We start from the raw sequence: 21516 nt of genomic DNA, 5'->3' as shown, positions 1-21516 counted from the left end.
CCCTACCTTCAAGAGTACCTCCGGGTGTGAGGGTTTACTTGGACCCCAGCATTAGTGTCTGCATAGGTTCCCCGGTGCTTTCTGATCATCCATTACAATCCCTCTGTCACAGTTTTTGTACAATTTTAACAATTATTCATCTTAAAGTAGTCAACCTATTTAATAGAAATATGAATCACTGTGATCTTAACTGCAAAAGCGTCATGATCTAAATTATCAAGTCTCGCATATAAATGTAGTCCTGAACCGAAAAAGCATGTGGATTGGGAGCATTTTATGGAACAATATTTTTTAAGCTTCTTTTATTTCTATTAATTTATTTGTTTCTGCATGTATACAGTATATGTATGTTTTTTCCAGGCAATGCCTTTCACTATGAATTACAAGACTCGATGACAGCTACGTTTTTTTTAACATCGCTAAATGCATTTGTAATCACATCAGGATGGGCACATTACATGACTTAATGCATTGCCATGGGCATTACTGTCTCCAGCTGATGATCACTTTTGATGTTGATCATTGTCAAGAGTCTGAATTCGGTCACCCTGGATCTTATAACTTACAGCAAATATGCATCATCATTACTGCTTTCATTTAACATTTGTCATTTTGAAATTCAACAATGAATTCATATTAGAGTCTGAGCAGACAGACCTTCACATCTGGGGATCGGGCCACTCCACATAATTTTCCCATCTATCAGCATACAAGTGATAGTCTCGCTGCCTTGAGTTTTGATAAATCCATCTTCACAGACCACAGAGACCGAGCTTCCGAGCTGAAAGTTGTCTCCAAATCGACGAGCATTTAATGGAATTCCCGGATCTGGACATTCGTTATGACCAAAAGCTATAATAAATAAAATAAAAAATTTAATTTGAATGTAATAATTATAGACATATGCTGAAACACATTGTTTTGCATTGTACATTCTTCTGATTATGTCTATTAACACATAAGATATATAATGCAGTATTAATATATTAGAAGTTGATTGTATGTTTAACATTAAAAGATTGTCCAGAACATTAAAACTGATAATCTATCGTTAGGATAGGTCATTAATAACTGATTGGTGGGGGTGTAATACCCAGTACTAGAGATGAGCAGTGCCGTGAGGGGTGGTTCACCAGCAGCCAAGGAGCCGAGCCTCCACTGGCTTGAGCTTGACCCGAGCCCCGGAGCAAGTAACCGATTGATAATTTGAGTCTCCACCCACAAACAGCCAGCCATAAGTAGATCCCTTCCAGGAAATTGTGGGTGGGCTTTTTCAAACATTTTTTTGAGTTGCACGCTACACGTAATCATGTTACCCCCAGTATGCACAATTCAAACACTGCAAGTGGCTTGCACAAGGCTGAATACCAAGCGTACCTGAGCACAGCATTGCTTGAGTGAAGTTCTCACATAAAGCATCCGAACCCCAAACCTTGATTTTTTAAGCTGGTGTTTGATTCGAAAATAGAGTCTGTTGTGCGCTCATCTCTACTCAGCACCCTCACCAAGATTTACTGCATAGCATCATCACAGGAACAGTCGCCAAGGCTAGGAACTGCACATCTACACTTTATTGTCTCAAGAAGGGAGCTGATATGCAGTTAACAGCTGTTGCCACTATACAGTTAATAGAGCTGCACAGCTCTGCAACTGAGTAGTTCCAGTCAGCGTTGGCAGTGTTAACAGCTGAACGGAGGGGGTGCCGGGTGTCTCATCCCCACCAATCAGACATTGGTGACTTTTTCTAAGCAGAGGACAAAACAAGGCTTGATTGACACAGACTTAAATTGAATAAGTTGTCCACTTTATCTTAACTTACAGCAAAGAAGGGCAGCAGTTGTACATCGCCCGGGCCTATACTGTATATCTGCATATGTGAACAGCGCTCTATGCAAGCCATCAGTGGGCAGTTTTACCATCCAGCAATCGCCCCCTCCATTTTTTGGAAGTTTGTGTGTGTGAGTTGCTCCTCCTGCACCTGTGATGCCGCCACTTAGTGGGGGCTTAGCTACATCCTGCTAGAGTACTAGTTTTTGGCCCGGGCAATGTACATATGCTGCTCTTCTTTGCTGTAACTAATGCTTAATCTCTGGGGGATATTTATTCCTCTTTTTGTTGCTATTTTTCCACTTTATCTTTAGTTTTACAAATATAATGTGGACATGATTTTGTGATCCGTCCTAATATGTAAGTGTTCCTGGTTCCCTTCAGACACTGTTCTGTTGATGGAGGGGTGTGTGACTAGACCTGGTCATCAACCTACTCCAACATAAAAAAGATTTCACAGTATTTTTCAATTGAAGTAGACTGATGGGCTGTTCTGGTCTCACACCCGTCAATTATGCCACAGCTATTTTGAGATATAGTGCACTATTTCTAGTGCACCACAAAATCACCAACATGTGTTAAGTTCTAGAAAAAGTGGACAATCGCTTTAAGAGCTTTAGCATATTGACCCCATTAATATATATGTCTTAGATTAATTAGATGATTTGTTTCTTGAAACCTAAAGTTGCATTTGCACTGGCATAATGCAGCCATCAATTTACTGCCAATTGGCTACATGCAATGTAAGCCAATTAGCGGTTATTTATTAGTCTGTTTTGTCAGGTCAACCACCCTTCCATGCGAAAAAAATGATGGTGGACATGATCGCTCTGTGCTCATAAAATACAACTGTTCTCAACATCAGACAGGAAGATGTGCTGCCAAGAAGGAGATATGAAAATGTGCCCAAGTAGGATTCCAATCCGTAATATCTAGTATGAGAGCTATGTAGAAAAGATTAATTTTATTCACAATGCTGAAGGTCCAGAATAATATATCAACATTTCAGTCTTAAATTTGGACCTTCAACAGAATGGAGTGGATTGTGCTGAATAGGAAAGTAATTACGTGTTGTAAGCGCTACAAGCGGCCATACCAATAATGTAGATAGGCAAATTTAGGGTGGGTTCTACATCAGCTATTCTGGAATAGGTATTCAACAAATCAGTAGGGGTTCTACATTCAGCACCTACACCCCCAGTTGTTAATGGTATAATGAGATGAAGCAGCACAGCTCTTTGTGCAGTGGCAGTCAACCAGATCATCTCCTACAGAAGTGTTTAGGAGTAAAGATGAGCGAACCTTTGGAGGTTTAGTTTATTGGCCGTAAACAAACTGAACCTCTACATGACCGAACCTTGCACAATGAGGTTCAGAAACACTGATTGGCATTTTGAATATCTGCCCACATATAGCCATCCATAAGCAGATCACTTCCGGGGGAGAGTGGGCGGACTTATTCAAACTTTTTTTGTGGCCCACTACATCTTTTGTTACCAGAATCGGACATACTACTGGAGGAACCGACAGTAATACCAGTCCTGGCTGCGGTTACTTGGATTGAACTCCGGAGCTCTCCCCTGAGCTCCGGAGTGCAGCCTGGACTGAACTCAGGGTTTGCAGGACTGAACCTCAAGCTCCGACTGCTTCCACGGCAATTGCGGTTCAGTTCATGTCACAGCTGTGGACAGGCAAGGCTGAACTTTGGAGCTCAGGTGAGAGATCCGGAGTTCAATTCAGGTAACCGCCGCCAGCCCTGGTATTACTGTCGGTTCCTCTAGTAGCCAGTCCAACACTGGCTTTTTTCCCCCAGTGTGACCCGTTTAAACACTGCAAGTGGCTTGCACAAGGCTGAGCACCAAGTGTACCTGAGCACAGCGTTGCTCGCACAAGTTAAGTGCATATGTAAAGCATTCGAACTCCGATCCCGAACTCTGTCTTTTAGTTGGTGTTCGGTTCGAAAACCGAACCTCAGGTTCACTCATCTCTATTTAAGAGCTGAGATTAAGTACCTGGAATGGCTATCACATAGTATATGGAGTTTCTCTTTTCCATCCCTTACACTGTTTCGATACATCTTGCAATGATAAAGGTATACTGCAATAAAACCGGGTGTGAGCTTGATGACCCATCCCAAAAATAGGTCACTGATATATCAATCATGGACAAACCCTTTAAACTAAATAATAAAAATTCTGTGATACCAAATAGTTAAAATGTAAGAAAATAATGATTTTTTTATCCTTATTTAAAATAGTGTATGCAAAACAATGTAGATTAATGAGTCTAAAACATATGGGAAGGGTAATAATAAAATACAATACTTAAACCAATTTTATTACAGAAGTTAAAGATGTAACAAATAATGTAAAGCAATTATAATGTAGAAACATAGCACACACAAGTGTAGATCATACCGCATTTATCAGACCAGGAGTCTTTGTCTTTCAGTGACTCCCCAGTTGCTTCTTACATATAAGAAGGATCTTGACATTTCTCCAGGATAACACATTCTTCACAATGTTCAGCTCGATGGACATAAACATTGATTATTCTCAGACCTTTAACCTAATACATTTCCAGTCTACAGCTGCCTTTGAAATCACAGAGAACAGCGTTGTCGAAACATCTGTGCTCCTGTAGTGTTCTGTGTTTCATCTTTTAACCCTATCACTGTTCATTCCTCTACAGGGAAATCATTCTCCACCAATACTTCTTATCCTATGGGTGACACCGCATGTGAATGCTTGAATACTTATTGGATATTGTTTTGCTCTCGGTGAAGAACAAAGCGTGTTCTGGCTCAATGCACATTCATATAAAGGCAATGCTTAAATATATGAGAGACTTATCTCCTCCGCTTCTTGGTTTACAAACTTTTCTCAGTAATGCAAATAAGGTTGCATACAAATCCTTAGGGGTACATGAAAATAGTCAGGGGAGGGACAAGCGATAGCCAGACTAAAGGCCCCATCACACGCAGCGATATCACTAGCGATATCGCTAGCGAGCGTACCCACCCACGTTGTTTGTGCGTCACGGGCAAATCGCTGCCCGTGGTGCACAATATCGTTCAAAGCCATCACACGGACTTACCTGCCTAGTGACGTCGCTGTGTCCGGCGAACCGCCTCCTTTCTAAGGGGGCAGTTCATGCGGCGTCACAGCAGCATCACTAAGCGGCCGCCCAATAGAAGCAGAGGGGCGGAGATGAGCAGCCGTAACGTCCCGCCCACCTTCTTCCTTCCTCATTGCGGGCGGCCGCAGGTAAGCTGTAGTTCGTCGTTCCCGAGGTGTCACACATAGCAATGTGTGCTGCCTCGGGAACGACAAACAACCTGCGACCTCAACAATCAATGAATTTTTGAAAATGAATGACGTGTCAACGATGTACGATTTGGTGAGTATTTTCCATCGTTAACGGTCACTCGATGGTGTCACACGCAACGACATCGCTATCAATGCCGAATGTGCATCAGAGAATCCGTGACTTTGGTGATATATTGTTAGATACGTTGTTGCTTGTTACGGGGCCTTAAGAGGTTCTTCTGGGCAGCAATGAATAGGGGAGGCACGATTTATTACAAAACTAAGCAATACTCTATCTTTACATGTTTTTTTATGCTGAATTCCATCCCTGCTGCCTTTCCAAGTTTTAGGAAAAAATTATAAAGTTTTGGCTGCCTTCCTCGGTAGGGGCTACTGCACTTTGAGATATGACTAGTAGGGATGAGAAGACCTATGAAGATTTGGGTTCACAGGGTTCAGACAAACTTTACTTAAAAGTTTGTTTCAGGACCCAGACTTGACCTGAACGTGACCCCTAAACCCCATATAAATCAATGGAAACTTGAACTTTGGTGCTTTAAAATGGCTGTAAAATGCTGACAGATAAGGCTAGGGGGCTGCAAAAGCAATCAAAATAGGGGCAATTGCCCTACAAACATGTGAATGCAGAAAACGTTTGTTGTTTTTTTTTGTTTTTTTTTTTAAATGTTGAGATAAATGTTGGGGCTGCCGTATAGTGACCTATGGAGCCTTGTTCTCAGAACAAAGCTCCATATGAATCAATGGATGTCATGGGACATTACGCTTTGGATTACATTGAATCTTCCAAGATTTCTTTTGAGTCTTTTTTCAAATTACTTTTTTTTTTACCTTTGACTATTTTTTAACTGTAAACTTGCCAGGTTAGTAATGGAGATATCTGATAGACTCTTCCCCATTAATAACTCCTGGGCTTGATGCTAGCTGTCAATTCACAGCTGTCATCAACCACCAAAAATTACCCTGATTACTAATACACTAGGGCAATTGAGAAGAGCAGGGCAAAGTGCCACAATTGGCGCATCTAATGGATCAGCCACTTTTGGGGTGGCATTGAGCTGCTATTTTACGACTGGCCATGGCCCAATAATGATGGGCCTTTTTAGCTTGCCCCAATCTGCTTGCTTCACCATGACTGGTTATGAAAATAAGGGGGGACCCCAGACCATTGTTTTTTAGTTATTTAAATAAATGTAAGAAAAGGCGTGAGATCCCTTCTACTTTTGATAACCTGCCAAGGTAAAACAAAGAACTGAGAGTTGCAATGCCCAATTGTCTTTTTTATCTAAGCTGGATGTTAAAAATAGGCAGGAACCTAGGTCAGTTTTTTTCTTTATCGTTCACAGCAGTGTACAGTCATCTTCAGCATGCAATAAAGCTTGTTGATTGGCTACGCTGCAATTTTTTAACAAACTTTATAAGCATACAAACAGACCCCAAACTCCAAGTTCAGACACAGACTTTTTTAAAAAATCCATGTTCAAGTTCGAGCCAAGGACACCCAGTGTCCAGTATGAACCCTGAACTTTGCCATTTGGGTTCGCTCATCCTTAATGACTAGCATTCACAGCTTCATATCCGGTGGTTGGAGTTGGATGATATTTTTTCCATCTCAACTATGAAAGATTAAGATTGGAATAATCATTTAAGAAGCAGGCCCCATGTCACCACAGGCTCAAAGCAGCAGTGTGGTTTTTACATTTGGTATTTACAAGTCCTTAAAAGGAGTATTCTCATCTCCAAGATCCTATCACAAGAAGTAGTAGGTGCATTAATAATAATATTAGCAAGCTCCTTTAATTAAGAATGTTGTTTTAATCTTTTAATTAACTAAATCTCTTGCCTAAATCTCTTACCATTTCTGTGTGTGGTTCTATCATTACGCCCCAGCACGCCCGCTGTCTTGGGGTTATATTTGACTCCGATCTCTCCTTCTCTCCCACATTTGTTCACTTGCTCATTCTTGTCAATTCCACCTCAAAAACATCTCGAGAATTTGACCTTTTCTTACCGTTGACTCTGCAAAAACTCTTAGGGGTACTTTGCACACTGCGACATCGCTACTGCGATATCGTCGGGGACAAATTGAAAGTGACGCACATCCGGCACCGGTAACGACGTCGCAACGTGTAAAGCCTAGATGCGCCGATAAACGATCGCAAAAGCGTAGAAAATCCGTGATCTGTGTAGTGTCAGTCATTTCCATAATTTCGCTGCAGCGACAGGTACGATGTTGTTCCTCGTACCTGCGGCAGCACACATCGCTGTGTATGAAGCCGCAGAAGCGAGGAACATCTCCTTACCTGCGTCCCGCCTGCAATGAGGAAGGAAGGAGGTGGGTGGGATGTTTACATCGTGCGGCGTCAATGTGACGCCGCACGACCCGCCACCTTAGGAAGGAGGCGGGTCGCCGGCCAGAGCGACGTCGCAGGGCAGGTAAGTGCGTGTGAAGCTGCCGTAGCGATAATGTTCGCTACGGCAGCTATCACAAGATATCGCATCTGTGACGGGGCGGGGACTATCGCGCTCGGCATCGCTAGCCGATGCTAGCGATGTCACAATGTGCAAAGTGCCCCTAACTGTCACTCTCATTTATTCTCGCCTGGATTATTGTAATTCTTTACTAATTGGTCTCCCTGTTACTAAACTCTCTCCTCTCCAATCCATCCTGAATGCTGCAGCCAGGATCATTTTCCTCTGCAACCGCTTCACTGATGCCTCTGCTCTGTGCCAGTCATTACACTGGTTGCCTTTTGGATATTTCATTTGGGAACTAGAATACCCAATGGTCTTAATCTGAGACGAGATGTCATGTTCCATTTTTAAATCTTGGTAGATAATGTTTGCATGTACATTTCGATTGAAAGAGTGTTTTATGTGAAATTTTAATAACAAAAATATTTTTCTTTTGTATATAATTTTTTTGTTCACTCATTATTGGATTTTTGTAATATGTGTTTGTATGTTATTTACCCCATGCTGGCACATGTGCTTTCTGATTAGACTCACCCCTCCCATTGGTAGGAGTGAGCTTAAATACTTGTGAGTAATATATGCTCACTCAGGCTTGACAAAGAACGCAGGCAGCGTTCGAAATGCGTAGCCTTATGCCGCATATGGGCTCCCTATTTTTGTCCTTGTCATCACATTAATTTTTACATCCTTCAATAAAATTTTGCAATAATTTTACTACTACTCCGGAAGCTGGATTTTTTCTTCTTCTATTGCCCATCCGCTACAGAGACCAACATAAACTTATCCCTCTCACTCACAAAGCTCTCCACGGTTCCGCACCCCCCTACATCTCCACCCTCATCTCTGTCTATCACCCCACCCGTGCCCTCCGCTCTGCTAATGACCTAAGACTGACATCCTCAACAACTCGAACCTCCCACTCCCGTCTTCAAGATTTCTCCCGAGCTGCACCTATGCTCTGGAACGCACTACCAAGAACAATCCAATTAATTCCCAACATCCACTCCTTTAAGCGGGCCCTAAAAACGCATTTCTTTAGACTAGCCTATCACCTCACTGCCCTGATCTAATCTAGTCCCTTTCTGCCCTTCAAAAAATTTACTTCCAATTCTTGTCCATTGTACCTGTATAAATTCTGCCCAATGACAGGTTCATGCAGTTGATTTTGAATCCCCTATTAAATCGATGGCTGGACCATATATGACAAGCTTTTCTCCCCCCCATTCACCTTTTGTGTCTCCCCTATGTCCTCATAGGCTGTAAGCTTTCGAGCAGGGCCCTCACTCCTCCTGGCATCTGAATTTTGTTACTCTGTAATGTCTCATATTGTCTGTACATGTCCCACCTGAATTGTAAAGCACTGCGGAATATGTTGGCGCTATAGAAAAAAAACTTATTATTATTATTACCTCATGTGTAGGGCATTACTGTAGTTTATGTATCCATGGTTACGACCTCGAATATTGTGAAAGTTAGTTATTAGTGGTCGTAACCATGGATTTTTTTGCCTAGCAGCATTAGATCAACTTATGATTTTTGGATATGCGGTTCATGTGTTTTTTCTCCAGCAATGTAACCATGGAAACCTAAGGTGCTGGAATGCCCTGCACATGAGGAAAGAGACATAGCTAATCAAGAGAACTGTGCTACATTTTCAATTGAAGGTATTTGATAATATTATAATTATTACTGCTACTGCATATTGGGATAGGATCTTGGAGATGGGAATACCTTTTTAAAAGGGTTGGTCTCACCTTCATTATAAGGCGCACAGCACTCCCCGCCTCTAAGATTTCTGTTTACTAGGTGAAGATAAAGATTTCAGTCCAGAGGGATGATTGTGCCTGGGGACCAAGCCATGAGCTTTCCATTGCTGCAGTTGCATTAGAGGATTGCAGAGGCACTAAAGAAGCCAGATTGTGCACTTCAGTGATCCAACCAGCTTTAGATCTCCACCAACAAGCTCTATTAAAAATAGCTTGTGAGCTCTGCACATGCTCTACCACCGCTGCTGATATGCAGCAGTAGTCTGTAACCTAGAGAACAAACATTAAACGATAAAATTGAAAATCTTGAGAAAATCTCTAAAAGGAGAAATATTGTTAATTAGACTGGGGCCACGCAAGCATATGGCATCCAAAGCGAGTGCATTGGATGTGACTCTTGGCTCCCGCTGTGCTGCGAGTGTAAGCCAAGTGTCATGCCACTATGATCCGATCCTGTGAGTGGATCACAGCTGCAGAAGAGAAGGTGGGAGCTGCTGAGGAGGATGGAATTAAACTCTCTATCTCCTCCATTGACAGCTGATGTGATTATCGCACTGCACTCCGGTGTCATCCGAGTGCAGTGCAATGTTTTTCTCGCACCCATAGACTTGTATGAGTGTGAGTGGAAACTGATCAGATTCCACCGATTGTTTTCTTGGTCCGATTAGGGCTGAAAAAATAATCGCAGATGGGAACAGCCCCATGGAGTAACATGGGTCCAGGTGGAATGTGATTTTTTTTATCGCATTCCACTCAGACCGTTTTACTCTCTGTGTGTCCTAGCCCTTAACCTTATTAAAACAGGTACTCTTTGTACTCCATTTGATAACGCTGACATATTTTAAAGAATTTCACCTCTCATTTAATCACAGGAGTTGATTTGACCACACAGCTCCATATGCCATTTTCCAGGTGATCTTTATCTTTAATTATTCTGAGTAGCACATTTGCAGAAAAAAACAAACAGTTGTGACCTAATGCCTATCACCTACTTGGTCCTTGTTTTAAAAAATGTAGAAAAAAATGTGTATAAAAAGAGAGATTAGATCCCGGGATCCCAACGTATTGTTACCCCTCTATAAATCACTTGTAAGGCCACATCTGGAATATGTCAGGTCAAAGGCGGTAACTAGACTACTACAAGGAATGGAGGTCGGTCATATGATGACAGCTTGAAAAAGTTTGATATGTTTAGCTTAGAAAAAAAGACGTCTCAGAGGAGATCTCATTTATATGTATAAATACATGTGTGGTCAATATAAAGGACTGGCACATGACTTATTTCTTCCAAAGATAATACTAAGGACCAGGGGGCACTCACTGCGAGTGGAAGAAAAGCGATTCCGGCAGCTAAATAGGAAAGGATTCTTTACAGTTACAGCAGTCAGACTGTGGAATGCCGACCACAAGAGGCAGTAATGGCAGATGCTATAACAGCTTTTAAAAATATGGACTGGATGATTTCCTCAGTACACAAAACATTGTCGGTTATAAATTACTTAAGCGGGCTTTACACGCTGCGACATCGCTAGCAATAACACCCGCCCACGTCGGTGTCGCATCACAAGGTGATCGCTGCTGTAGCGAATAATATTGCTACAGCAGCATCACACGCAATTATCTCTTCACCGACATCGCTGTGGCCGCCGAACAATCTCTCCTTTAAGGGGGAGGTTCATTTGGCGTCACAGTGACATCACTAAGCGGCTGCCCAATAGAAGCGGAGGGGCGGAAATCAGCGGCCGGAACAGCCCGCCTACCTCCTTCCTTCCTCATTGCCGGCGGCCGCAGGTACGATGTTGTTCGTCGTTCCTGCGGTGTCACACATAGCGATGTGCGCTGCCGCAGGAACGACGAACAACCTCTGTCCTGCAACAACAACGATATTTGGGATTAGAACGACGTGTCAACGATCAACGATATGGTGAGTAATTTTGATCGTTAGCAGTCGTTCATGCATTTCACACGCAACGACGTCGCTAACGAGGCCAGATGTGCGTCACGAATTCTGTGACCCCAACGACATCTCGTTAGCGATATTGTTGCGTGTAAAGCCCCCTTTAGGGACAAAATGTAGAATTGGTGGAGGAAGGTTGAACTAGATGGACCTAGGTGATTTTCAATCTAAGTAACTATGTAAAATGTGACTGCAGAAAAAATGTATCTCCAATATTTCAAAGAGGATATATGGAAAGGTATACTGGTTTACGGACACTTTCATCGTATTCCTACTTGTATATGCTTTTCCGCTCACTAGTAAATCATTCTGCTTGTTATTTCTTTATCCACATCAGACTTTTCAGGATATTGCTCTTTTTTTCCATTTCTTACATTACACATCATTCCTATACGTGGGATTGAACACTCTGATTCACTTTGTAGACTAACAACATAAACTATTAATAATGTGCTGCTTCTCAATGTACATAATCTGCAGATGTGCAAATGTGTAGATCAGTGATGAAAAATTAATGGTTTTTGCAATACATTTCTTTGACATTGTGATAAAAGCTTTGCGTTATTTAGGACTGATACAAGACAGTATAAGGCTCATTTTATACATATTCATAATACAATAACCAGTGATGCTCATGAGGCTCTACTTTTCTTCTATTTTTCACTGATTTCATATGGTGACTTTTTTTTCTTCTAGAAGACCCAATACGGCATATCAATAATAATGTACATGCCTTCAGGACTCCATGCTCCCTTAACCTCTTCCCGACTGCTCACTTCAGATGCACATGAGCGCTTGGTGACCATTGTGCAGTGCCAATGTTTCTTAATAGTCACGGTCAGGCTGGGATTGGGACCCCCTGACTGCGGTAATTACCAGGATTCCAGTGTAAAACACGAGTTCTGATTGGCAACATTATCGAGACATGATTCGATCACATCTCAATGAGACTTTATCCCTTTGCTATCTTCAATACACCATAATCAATAGCGAGTGTGACATATATAAGATTGTGAGAGGAAAGGGGCTCCTTCTCTCATCCCTACAGCACCCCCTGACATGATCATGGGAGACTAGAGGGTTTTCATGGCAGATGAATGTTTAATGATGACCTCCTGTTCTATCAGGTACATTGGCCTGTTAGGGGTACTTTGCACGCTGCGACATCGCAGGCCGATGCTGCGATGCCGAGCGCGATAGTCCCCGCCCCCGTCGCAGCAGCGATATCCTTGTGATAGCTGCCGTAGCGAACATTATCGCTACGGCAGCTTCACATGGACTCACCTGTTCTGCGACCGTCGCTCTGACCGGCGACCCGCCTCCTTGTTAAGGGGGCGGGTCGTGCGGCGTCACTGCGACGTCACACGGTAGGTGGCCAATAGGAGTGGAGGGGCGGAGATGAACAGGATGTAAACATCCCACCCACCTCCTTCCTTCCGCATATCCTACGGAAGCCACAGTGACGCCGGTAGGAGATGTTCCTCGCTCCTGCGGCTTCACACACAGCGATGTGTGCTGCTGCAGGAACGAGGAACAACATCGGACTGTCGCGTCAGCATAATTATGGATTACGCCGACGCTGCACCGATGATACGATTACGACGCTTTTGCGCTCGTTAATCGTATCATCGAGCCTTTACACACTACGATGTCTCATGCGATGCCGGAAGTGCGTCATTTTCAATTTGACCCCACCGACATCGCACCTGCAATGTCGTAGTGTGCAAAGCCTGCCTTAGACCCAGCCATCAGCACAGTCTAACAGGCAATCTGGTAGTGTAAAACTGACATGTGTAATGTATTGCAATGCTTGTGCATAGCCATACATTACACCAGCGATCAGAGTGATAAAAGTAAAAGTCCCATAGAGGGACTACGTTTAAAAGTTAAAAAAAGGTAAAAGAAATAGTAAAAATATTTTTATAAAATAACAAAATAAAGAAAAAAAAAACAAAAAAAATATTATACCAATAAATAAGTTTATTTATGTAACAACAAAAATGTACACATATTTTGTATCGCCACATGAAGAATTCCCAAGCTATAAAACTCACTCTATATAACCCTTTCAGTAAACAGCATAGAAAATATGCAAAACATGATGCTCTGTCATTATACTGCTGAAAAAAAGTGGAATAAAACACACAAAAAAATGTAAATAAAAGTGATGTTGATGGAAACACCAGCAAAAAACAAGCCACCATACAGCTCCATCATCAGAAAAAAATAAAAAAAAGCTATAGCTCTGAGAATAAAGCAAAAAAAATATTTTTTTTTTATAAAATTGTTTTTATTATCTAAAAGAGGTAAAACATAAAAAATAATTTAATGTGGTATTTCTGTAATCATACTGACCAGAAAAATAAACTTGACATTATGTTTAGCAAACAGTGAATAGTGTTAAAAAAATATATAAAAGTCCTGAATCGCTGTTTTATGTTCGCTCTGCTTCCAAAAATCAGAATAAAAAACGATCCAAAAATGTTATGTGCCCGTATATGGTATCAATAAAAAAGTCAACTCATCCTCCAAAAATCAAGCCCTCACATGACTCTGTCAGCAGAAATCTAAAAAAATTATAGCTCTTAAAACATAGTATATATTAAACATAAACCAGAGAGGGAGCATTAAAGGGCCATACATCATAAATAAATATTGAGACTCCTTGTAATGAAAGATTATAGACAAATTTATTTCAACATTACAGTAACAAGGAGACAACATTACAATTAGTAAGAAAAGTGCATAGGTGCAGGAAAAATGGTTCCAGAGAAAGTTCCCAGATCATGGGCCCCTGCCATAATGGCTACAAATTACTGGGTCAGCAGTACAAGTTCAATACATTATAAGTAATACATATATTGCCGCTTACCCATCAAGAAAAAGGTGCAAGAGTGCTATGTAAACGCCCAGGCAGGGGTCCAGTACAGGGGAAGGAAGCCCCAACGCGTTTTGCTGCGTTAGCTTCTTCGGGGGGCAGTGTGTGGCCACACACTGCCCCCCGAAGAAGCTAACGCAGCGAAACGCGTTGGGGCTTCCTTCCCCTGTACTGGACCCCTGCCTGGGCGTTTACATAGCACTTTGCACTTTTTTCTTGATGGGTAAGCGGCAATATATGTATTATTTATAAAGTATTGAACTTGTACTGCTGACCCAGTAATTTGTAGCCATTATGGCAGGGGCCCATGATCTGGGAACTTTCTCTGGAACCATTTTTCCTGCACCTATGCACTTTTCTTACTAATTGTAATGTTGTCTCCTTGTTACTGTAATGTTGAAATAAATTTGTCTATAATCTTTCATTACAAGGAGTCTCAATATTTATTTATGATGTATGGCCCTTTAATGCTCCCTCTCTGCTTTTTGTTTAATATAAACTTTTGGAGTGGCCTTAGAATATTTATATTTACCCCATCTGTTACCCTGAGACTTTGTAAAACTCTTAAAACATAGTGATGCAAAAACTTATTTTTGTAAAGAAAAAAGCATATTTAGTGTGTGTTCGTAGTCAAATATAAAAATAATGTAATTCTGGTATCGCTATAGTAGTAATAGTCAAATCACATACTGTGAAAGGCAAAAAAATTAAACTAATTCTTGACTTGCTGTTGATTCATTCATTTTTACTCCCAAAGATAGCAGTAAGGGGTACTTTGCACGCTGCGACATCACTAGCCGATGATAGCGATGCCGAGCGCGATAGTACCCGCACCCGTCGCACATGCGATATCTTGTGATAGCTGCCGTAGCAAACATTATCGCTACGGCAGCTTCACACGCACTTACCTGCTCTGCGACGTCGCTCTGGTCGGCGAACCGCCTCCTTCCTAAGGGGGCGGGTCGTGCGGCCTCACAGCGACGTCACACGGCAGGCGGCCAATAGAAGCGGAGGGGCGGAGATAAGCGGGACGTAGAGATCCTGCCCACCTCCTTCCTTCCTCATTGCAGGCGGGACGCAGGTAAGGTGATGTTCCTCGCTCTTGCGGCTTCACACACAGCGATGTGTGCTGCCGCAGGAACGAAGAACAACATCGTAATATCGGTCCTTCCGAAATTATGGAAATGACCGACGCTACACCGATGATACAATTTCAACGCTTTTGCGCTCGTTAATCATAATAAAAACTCCGATGTCGACAGCGATGCCGGATGTGCGTCACTTTCGATTTGACGCCACCGACATCGCAACTGCGGTGTCGTAGTGTGAAAAGTACCCCTTAGGCTGCTTTCACACTACGTCTTTTTAACATGCGTCCTGAACGTTTTTTAACGCAGAAACGGATCCAGTGCAAATGCGTTTTCACTTCAATGCATTTGCAATGGACTCGCGTTAACATGCGTACACCTGCGTTTGCGTGCGGTATAGTGAGGATCCAGCGACTTGCAGTTTTTTAACATCTTTCAAAAACGCTACTTGTAGCGTTTTTGAGCTGCGTCCAACTTCTGCAAATTGCTGGATCCTGACTAAACAGCATGCAAACGCATGTGAACGCTGCATGCTGATAGGCAGGATCCTGCTTGCTCTACTGAGCATGCCCAGAAGCCAGCCTCCGTGATCAGTCTATCTCTCTCCTCCCTCTGTCTCTCTCCCCCTCTCTCTTCTCCCTCTGTCTCTCTCCCCCTCTCTCTCCTCCCTCTCTGTCTCTCCCCCTCCCTCTCCCCCACCTGAGAGCTGCGGACACTCGTAACCAAGGTAAATATCGGGTAACCACTTATCTTAGTTACCCGATGTTTACGTTGGTAACGTGTGCAGGGAGCCCGGTTCCTAGCAGCTGCAGACGCTTGTAACCAAAGTAAATATCGGGTATCCAAGCAAGTATACCCGATGTTTACCTTGGTTGCGAGCCTCGCAGCTGTCAGATGCCGGCTCCCAGTCTGGCACGTTCAGTTCCCCTCACTCCCGATCACATGACTCCAATGCCCGCCCCTAAACATCCAGTGACAGGATCCTGCAAAGTAACACATGCGTTTGCATGCGTTTTTTGCTGTAAAAGCAGGATCCGCTTTTGCAGCAAAAAACCGTTCAAGACGCATGTTAAAAAGACGTAGTGTGAAAGCAGCCTTAGTCTCAGATCATGTTTATCCTGCACTCTACACCAATTTCTTACATCCAGGTGTCTATATAAATCTCTGAAATACATGATTCAGACAAAACCCCCAACAGAAAATTCCTTATAATGAGGAAGTGGAAGTAATTTTGTACTCTGTCTGCCTATAATCTGATATTTATATTCATATTTATAGTGGTGCATAGAAGTGCTGTCAACCAGTTTTGCTCATTTCTGAAAAGGACAACTCTGAACAGAGGCAAGACAGAGTTCAGAGTAACTCTGTTGCCACATTGTAGTGAATGGATCTCTCAGGGGTGTCATTTGAATCACGTCATTCGGAGATTTAGCGTAGAGCACAAAATAAATGTGATCCAACATATTATCTGATATGTGACCAATAAAAGCTTCAATTCAATCCACAAAAAAAAACCAAGACCCCACTAAGGTCCGCCATCTATCAATGGAAAAATAGAGGGTTTTCATGTTACTGGTAACACAAAGACTTTGCAAAGGTGCTATGGTTCCCCCGAAAGTAATCCAGCAAAGTCTGCATTTCCAATTTTATGGACATCAATGATTGGAATTCTTTGTCTGTGTGGATTGGATGAATTGTTACTGACATCTGGTGAGAAATTCATGTCAATAGCACCCTTAGAATTATATTTACTTTGAAAATTAATGACGCATTCAATACTTATTTCACTCACTGTATGTGTAAGGGCCTGTATGGTTTTGTTGCATTTTTGTTGTTTTTTCTGCTCAGATTTGCTCAAAATTTGAAGGTTTTTCTAGTCCCAGAAACAAGTGAGATTCATGATGTCTCAATAACAGGTTGCTTAATTTTACATACAGCTTTGCAGCAAAATTAAATCTGCAACATGTCAATTCTTTTAGCATTTTTGCCGCAGATTTCACACATATCAATGAGAGGAGAAAAATGTGAGCAAAAATGTGTGTAGAAAAACACATAAAAATGTGGGGAAAAAGGCACATATTTTAGGCCTCCTTCACACGTCAGTTAAAAACGCACACGTTTTTCACAAATGTGTTGAAGGTGTGTTTGCTGTGCTTTTGGTACATGTGTGTTCTCTATGTACTATCCATGATAGCACACAGAGTTCAGGAACTTTTTTCTCACCTGTCCAGGCTGCTGTCCATGGTGTTGATGTCTCTAGCAGTGTGGTTACACTTGCTTACACATCCACGGTACAGTGAATATTCATGAGCATAATGAGCAGGCCCTGAAGCAAGTGACAGCAGCGGCGAAGACAGCAGTGCCAGAGACAGGTGAGTATTGAAAAACATTTTATTTCAAAGACACCTGTTTTCTCCGGTACGTGTCACATGAATCACACCACTGTGTGGTCTGTGCTGCAGGAGAAAAACGGACATGTCTCCATGCAGAACACACAGACATGAGTATAGTCCATACGGACACATGGTCCTTGAGAAAATACTGATATGTGCGCAGACTCATCAATTTTAATGGGTCTGCGTATGTCCATGATTCTGGTACGCATGAAGACAGTGTCATATATAATGGAATCACTGACGTCTGGAAGGGGGCCTAGCAGGATGTATCAAATACAAAGCAGCTTTATTTAACACATGACACACCAAAGAGTGACAAAAACTGCAGAGGTAAAACTAGATAAAAATTCATGGAAAAAGCATATACAAAAACAAAATGAAAAAAAGAACTTAAAAAACATGAAAAAAGGCATGTAACATAATTTAGCGAAAATGTGTAGAAATGCTGCAGAAAATTCACAACATCAAAAATTACTTATCCCTAGTGAAATCGTAGCCTGATTCAAAACATGTCTTAGCAAATGTGCGCACGGTGTGTACTTTCAGCATTTTTTTTCCTGCCTCAAAACCCTTGAATGTTGGCTGACGAAAGGCTGTTTAATTTTTTGTTTTGTTTTTGCATGCTTTTTGAATTATTTTTTTCCTTGTGTATTTTCTCTAGTTATTTGAATGAATGAAAGATGCTGCAAAAACGGTGAAAGAACTGATATGAAAAAAATGCTATGAAGGATCATATCTGCATGACAAAAATAAGAAGTGAGAGAATTGAAAAAAATGTCACTCACTCTGCTAGGACATTTAATTGCTAAAATTTTTCCAAGGCAAAAACGTGCAGGAAAAATCACTGAGAAATCGGCAGCATGTGAACAAGCAACAAGCCCTTAAGGCCCCGTCACACGCAGTGATATCGCTAGTGCTATCGCTAGCGAGCGTACACGCCCCCGTCATTTGTGCGTCACGGGCAAATTGCTGCCCGTGGCACACTATATCGTTAGGAGCCGTCACACGGATTTACCTGCCTAGCGACGTCGCTGTTTCCGGCGAACCGCCTCCTTTCTAAGGAGCCGGTTCGTGCGGCGTCACAGCGGCATCACTAAGCGGCCGCCCAAGGGGCAGAGATGAGTGGCCGTAACATCGCGCCCACCTCCTTCCTTCCTCATTGCCGGCGGCCGCAGGTAAGCTGTAGTTCGTCGTTCCCGCGGTGTCACACGTAGCGATGTGTGCTGCCTCGGGAAGACGAACAACCTGCATCCTCAACAATCAACGATTTTTGGAAAATGAACGACGTGTCAACGATGAACGATATGAAGAGTATTTTCAATCATTAAGGGCTGCTCGTTGGTGTCACACGCCACGACATCGCTAAAGATGCTGGATGTGCGTCACGGAATCCGTGACCCCGGCGATATATCGTTAGATACGTCGCTGCGTGTGACGGGGCCTTTAGAGTGATGCATTTTGTCTGCTGATTCGGCTTCAAGACTTTAAAGGGAACCTGTCACCAGATTTGGTAACTATAAGCTGCGGCCATCACCACTGAGCTCTTATTTACTGAGCTCTTACTTACAGAATTCCAGAATACTGTGTATAAGAGCCCAGGCCGTGCTGTATAACATAAAAAACACTTTTATAATACTCACCTAGGGGGATGGTTTGATCCAATGGGTGTCGCTGCTCTCCGGTCCAGCGCCTCCTCTCTATGGTGCGGAGCCTTCTCTCTGTTGCGATCTCCATCCTCCCTCTACCCAGCAAAGAAAAGGTTAAAGACCACCTGCGCATACGCACTACAATACTATGATATGACCTGAGCAGTGCAGATGAAAGTGAGCCTGTGCAAGACCTCAATGCCGGTTAGTGTGCATGACATAGTACATGTCGCGGGCGGAGGGGACGCGCTCGCCATGCTCGGGTCCGGGGCTTCTGCTGCTGCTGCTCGGTGGCTCGAGCGGTGGACCAGACCCGGGGACTCGAGCAGCGCTCCTCACCCGTGAGTGAAAAGGGGGTGGTTTGGTTAGGGAGATTGTTCGTGACGCCACCCACGGGTCGTGGTGATGATGGCATCACCACTGCTGGTAACGGGGATCCCGGGAGAGATGGTAGGGTGCAGCTGAGATGTTGTCCCCCCCGTGGGCAGGGGTTGGTGATCCTGGGGCCCGGTGGTGTAACGGTGAGGCCGGATGGCTGGGGTGCAGGGTGCAGGGGCAGCGCGGTGCCAGATGGCTCTGGTGTACTTACTCAGATAGACAATGACAGAGTCTCTGGTAAACCAAACGGCTGGATGGATGGGTCCCGCAGCCGGCTGCAGTGTTGTTGTTGTTGTGCTCTCCCCGGACGGCTGATGGTGGCTGTCTTTCCCTGCAGCTTTCAAAATGTTCTTGACTCCTGTGGTTGCCCACCGGTAGTCCGCTCCCCGGCGTATGGGTAACGTAGGAGCCCGTTTTGCTCGCAGGCTCTGGCCCTTGGATCTCTAGCCTGTGGCAGTGGCTGTATATCCTCTTTGGGTGGACAGTTGCCTTCAATCGGGACTTGATAGTTAGGGAACCCCGGGGGTTCCTGTCACATTCGGATTTGACTATTGATGGCGGCTCCAAGCCTGGTCGGGGTCCGATGGCCCTGCCTGTGTGCTTAGCTTCACTACGTTCCCCGGTCCGGTACTGGCGGACCGTCGCCCGATCCCGGTCCTTATGGCTCAGCGGAGTTCCACTAACTCCTGCAGACGGCCACCACCATCTGCCAACCTTGCTGTCAGTGCCTGGGCTTCTACCCAGACACACAAGTGTTCACTCCTCTCACTTTCACCTCCTGAGCAAAACTGTCACTTTTCCCGCCTCCAGGCCTGTGAACTCCTTGGTGGGTGGGGCCAACTGCCTGGCTCCGCCCCACCTGGTGTGGACATGACTTTGGAGGGAGGCAACAAGGGTTTTGTGTTTGGCTGCTGTGACTGCCTAGGGTGGGGTGTGTGCGTGTGTGTTGTTACCTGTGACCCCTGGCTAGTCCAGGGCGTCACATACATCATGCCCACAGGCCTCAGAAGAAGGAGGACGGCGATCGCCACAGAGAGGAGGTGCCGGGCTGGAGAGAGGAGGTGCCGGACCAGAGAGCAATGACACCCATCGGACTTGACCACCCCTGGGTGAGTATTATAAAAGAGTTTTTAACATTCTACACAACGGCCTGGGCTTTTCTATACAGTATTCTGGAATACTGTATATAAGAGCTCAATGGTGATGGCCGCAGCTTATAGTCGCCAAATCTGGTGAGAGGTTCACTATAATGGTTGAATGTAAAATTAAAAAAATACATGAATTGAGAAAAGATAAAAACAAAAGAAAAAAAACACATTCTTTTGAATCCTCCATACAATAAACTTTCTTAAAAAATACGTAGCAAATATTTCACTGAATCTGAATATATATAAACATACAAATATAATTCATTTATATACCAGCTACTTTACAGCAGTGAAATAATGAATATTTCAGGTAGCATAGACACATGCAGGATTCTCAGAAACCCCAGAAGTCATATTATATTAGTGTAACAATAAATGGAGCCTGTGAATTATTGAAGTTAATTATTGTCAATTACACATTACCACTCTCTTCTTTACTGACCTGGAAAGGGCATAACCTAATAACATGGAGCTTGCAGGACGTAAAGATTAAAAGAAAATATATGTGACAACAGTGAGTCATGAATATGGAAAATAATGTTTTATAATGTTACATTTTAGGAATATAAATAATATTCAGTATTTATATAGAATTATAGCGGTATGTTTATATTATAGCAGTTAATTCTAT

At 43.2% G+C, this 21516-nt stretch overlaps 1 protein-coding gene across 7 annotated transcripts in view; it reads right to left on the bottom strand.

The window, feature by feature from the left end:
* CSMD3 (CUB and Sushi multiple domains 3) overlaps positions 1-21516 on the bottom strand; it is a 2007504-nt gene that overhangs the window by 900506 nt on the left and 1085482 nt on the right. For all 7 annotated transcript variants that reach the window (XM_075352941.1, XM_075352934.1, XM_075352935.1 and 4 more), the window contains one exon: positions 658-852. In XM_075352941.1, the coding sequence (XP_075209056.1) occupies positions 658-852 (195 nt within the window). The remainder of the gene's footprint in view (positions 1-657; positions 853-21516) is intronic.

This window comes from Anomaloglossus baeobatrachus, chromosome 6 (genome assembly GCF_048569485.1).
Source record: "Anomaloglossus baeobatrachus isolate aAnoBae1 chromosome 6, aAnoBae1.hap1, whole genome shotgun sequence".
NCBI classification, from domain to species: domain Eukaryota; kingdom Metazoa; phylum Chordata; class Amphibia; order Anura; family Aromobatidae; genus Anomaloglossus; species Anomaloglossus baeobatrachus.
Note: the sequence above shows the minus strand (reverse complement) of the source record. Positions and strands in the feature narration are given on the sequence as shown.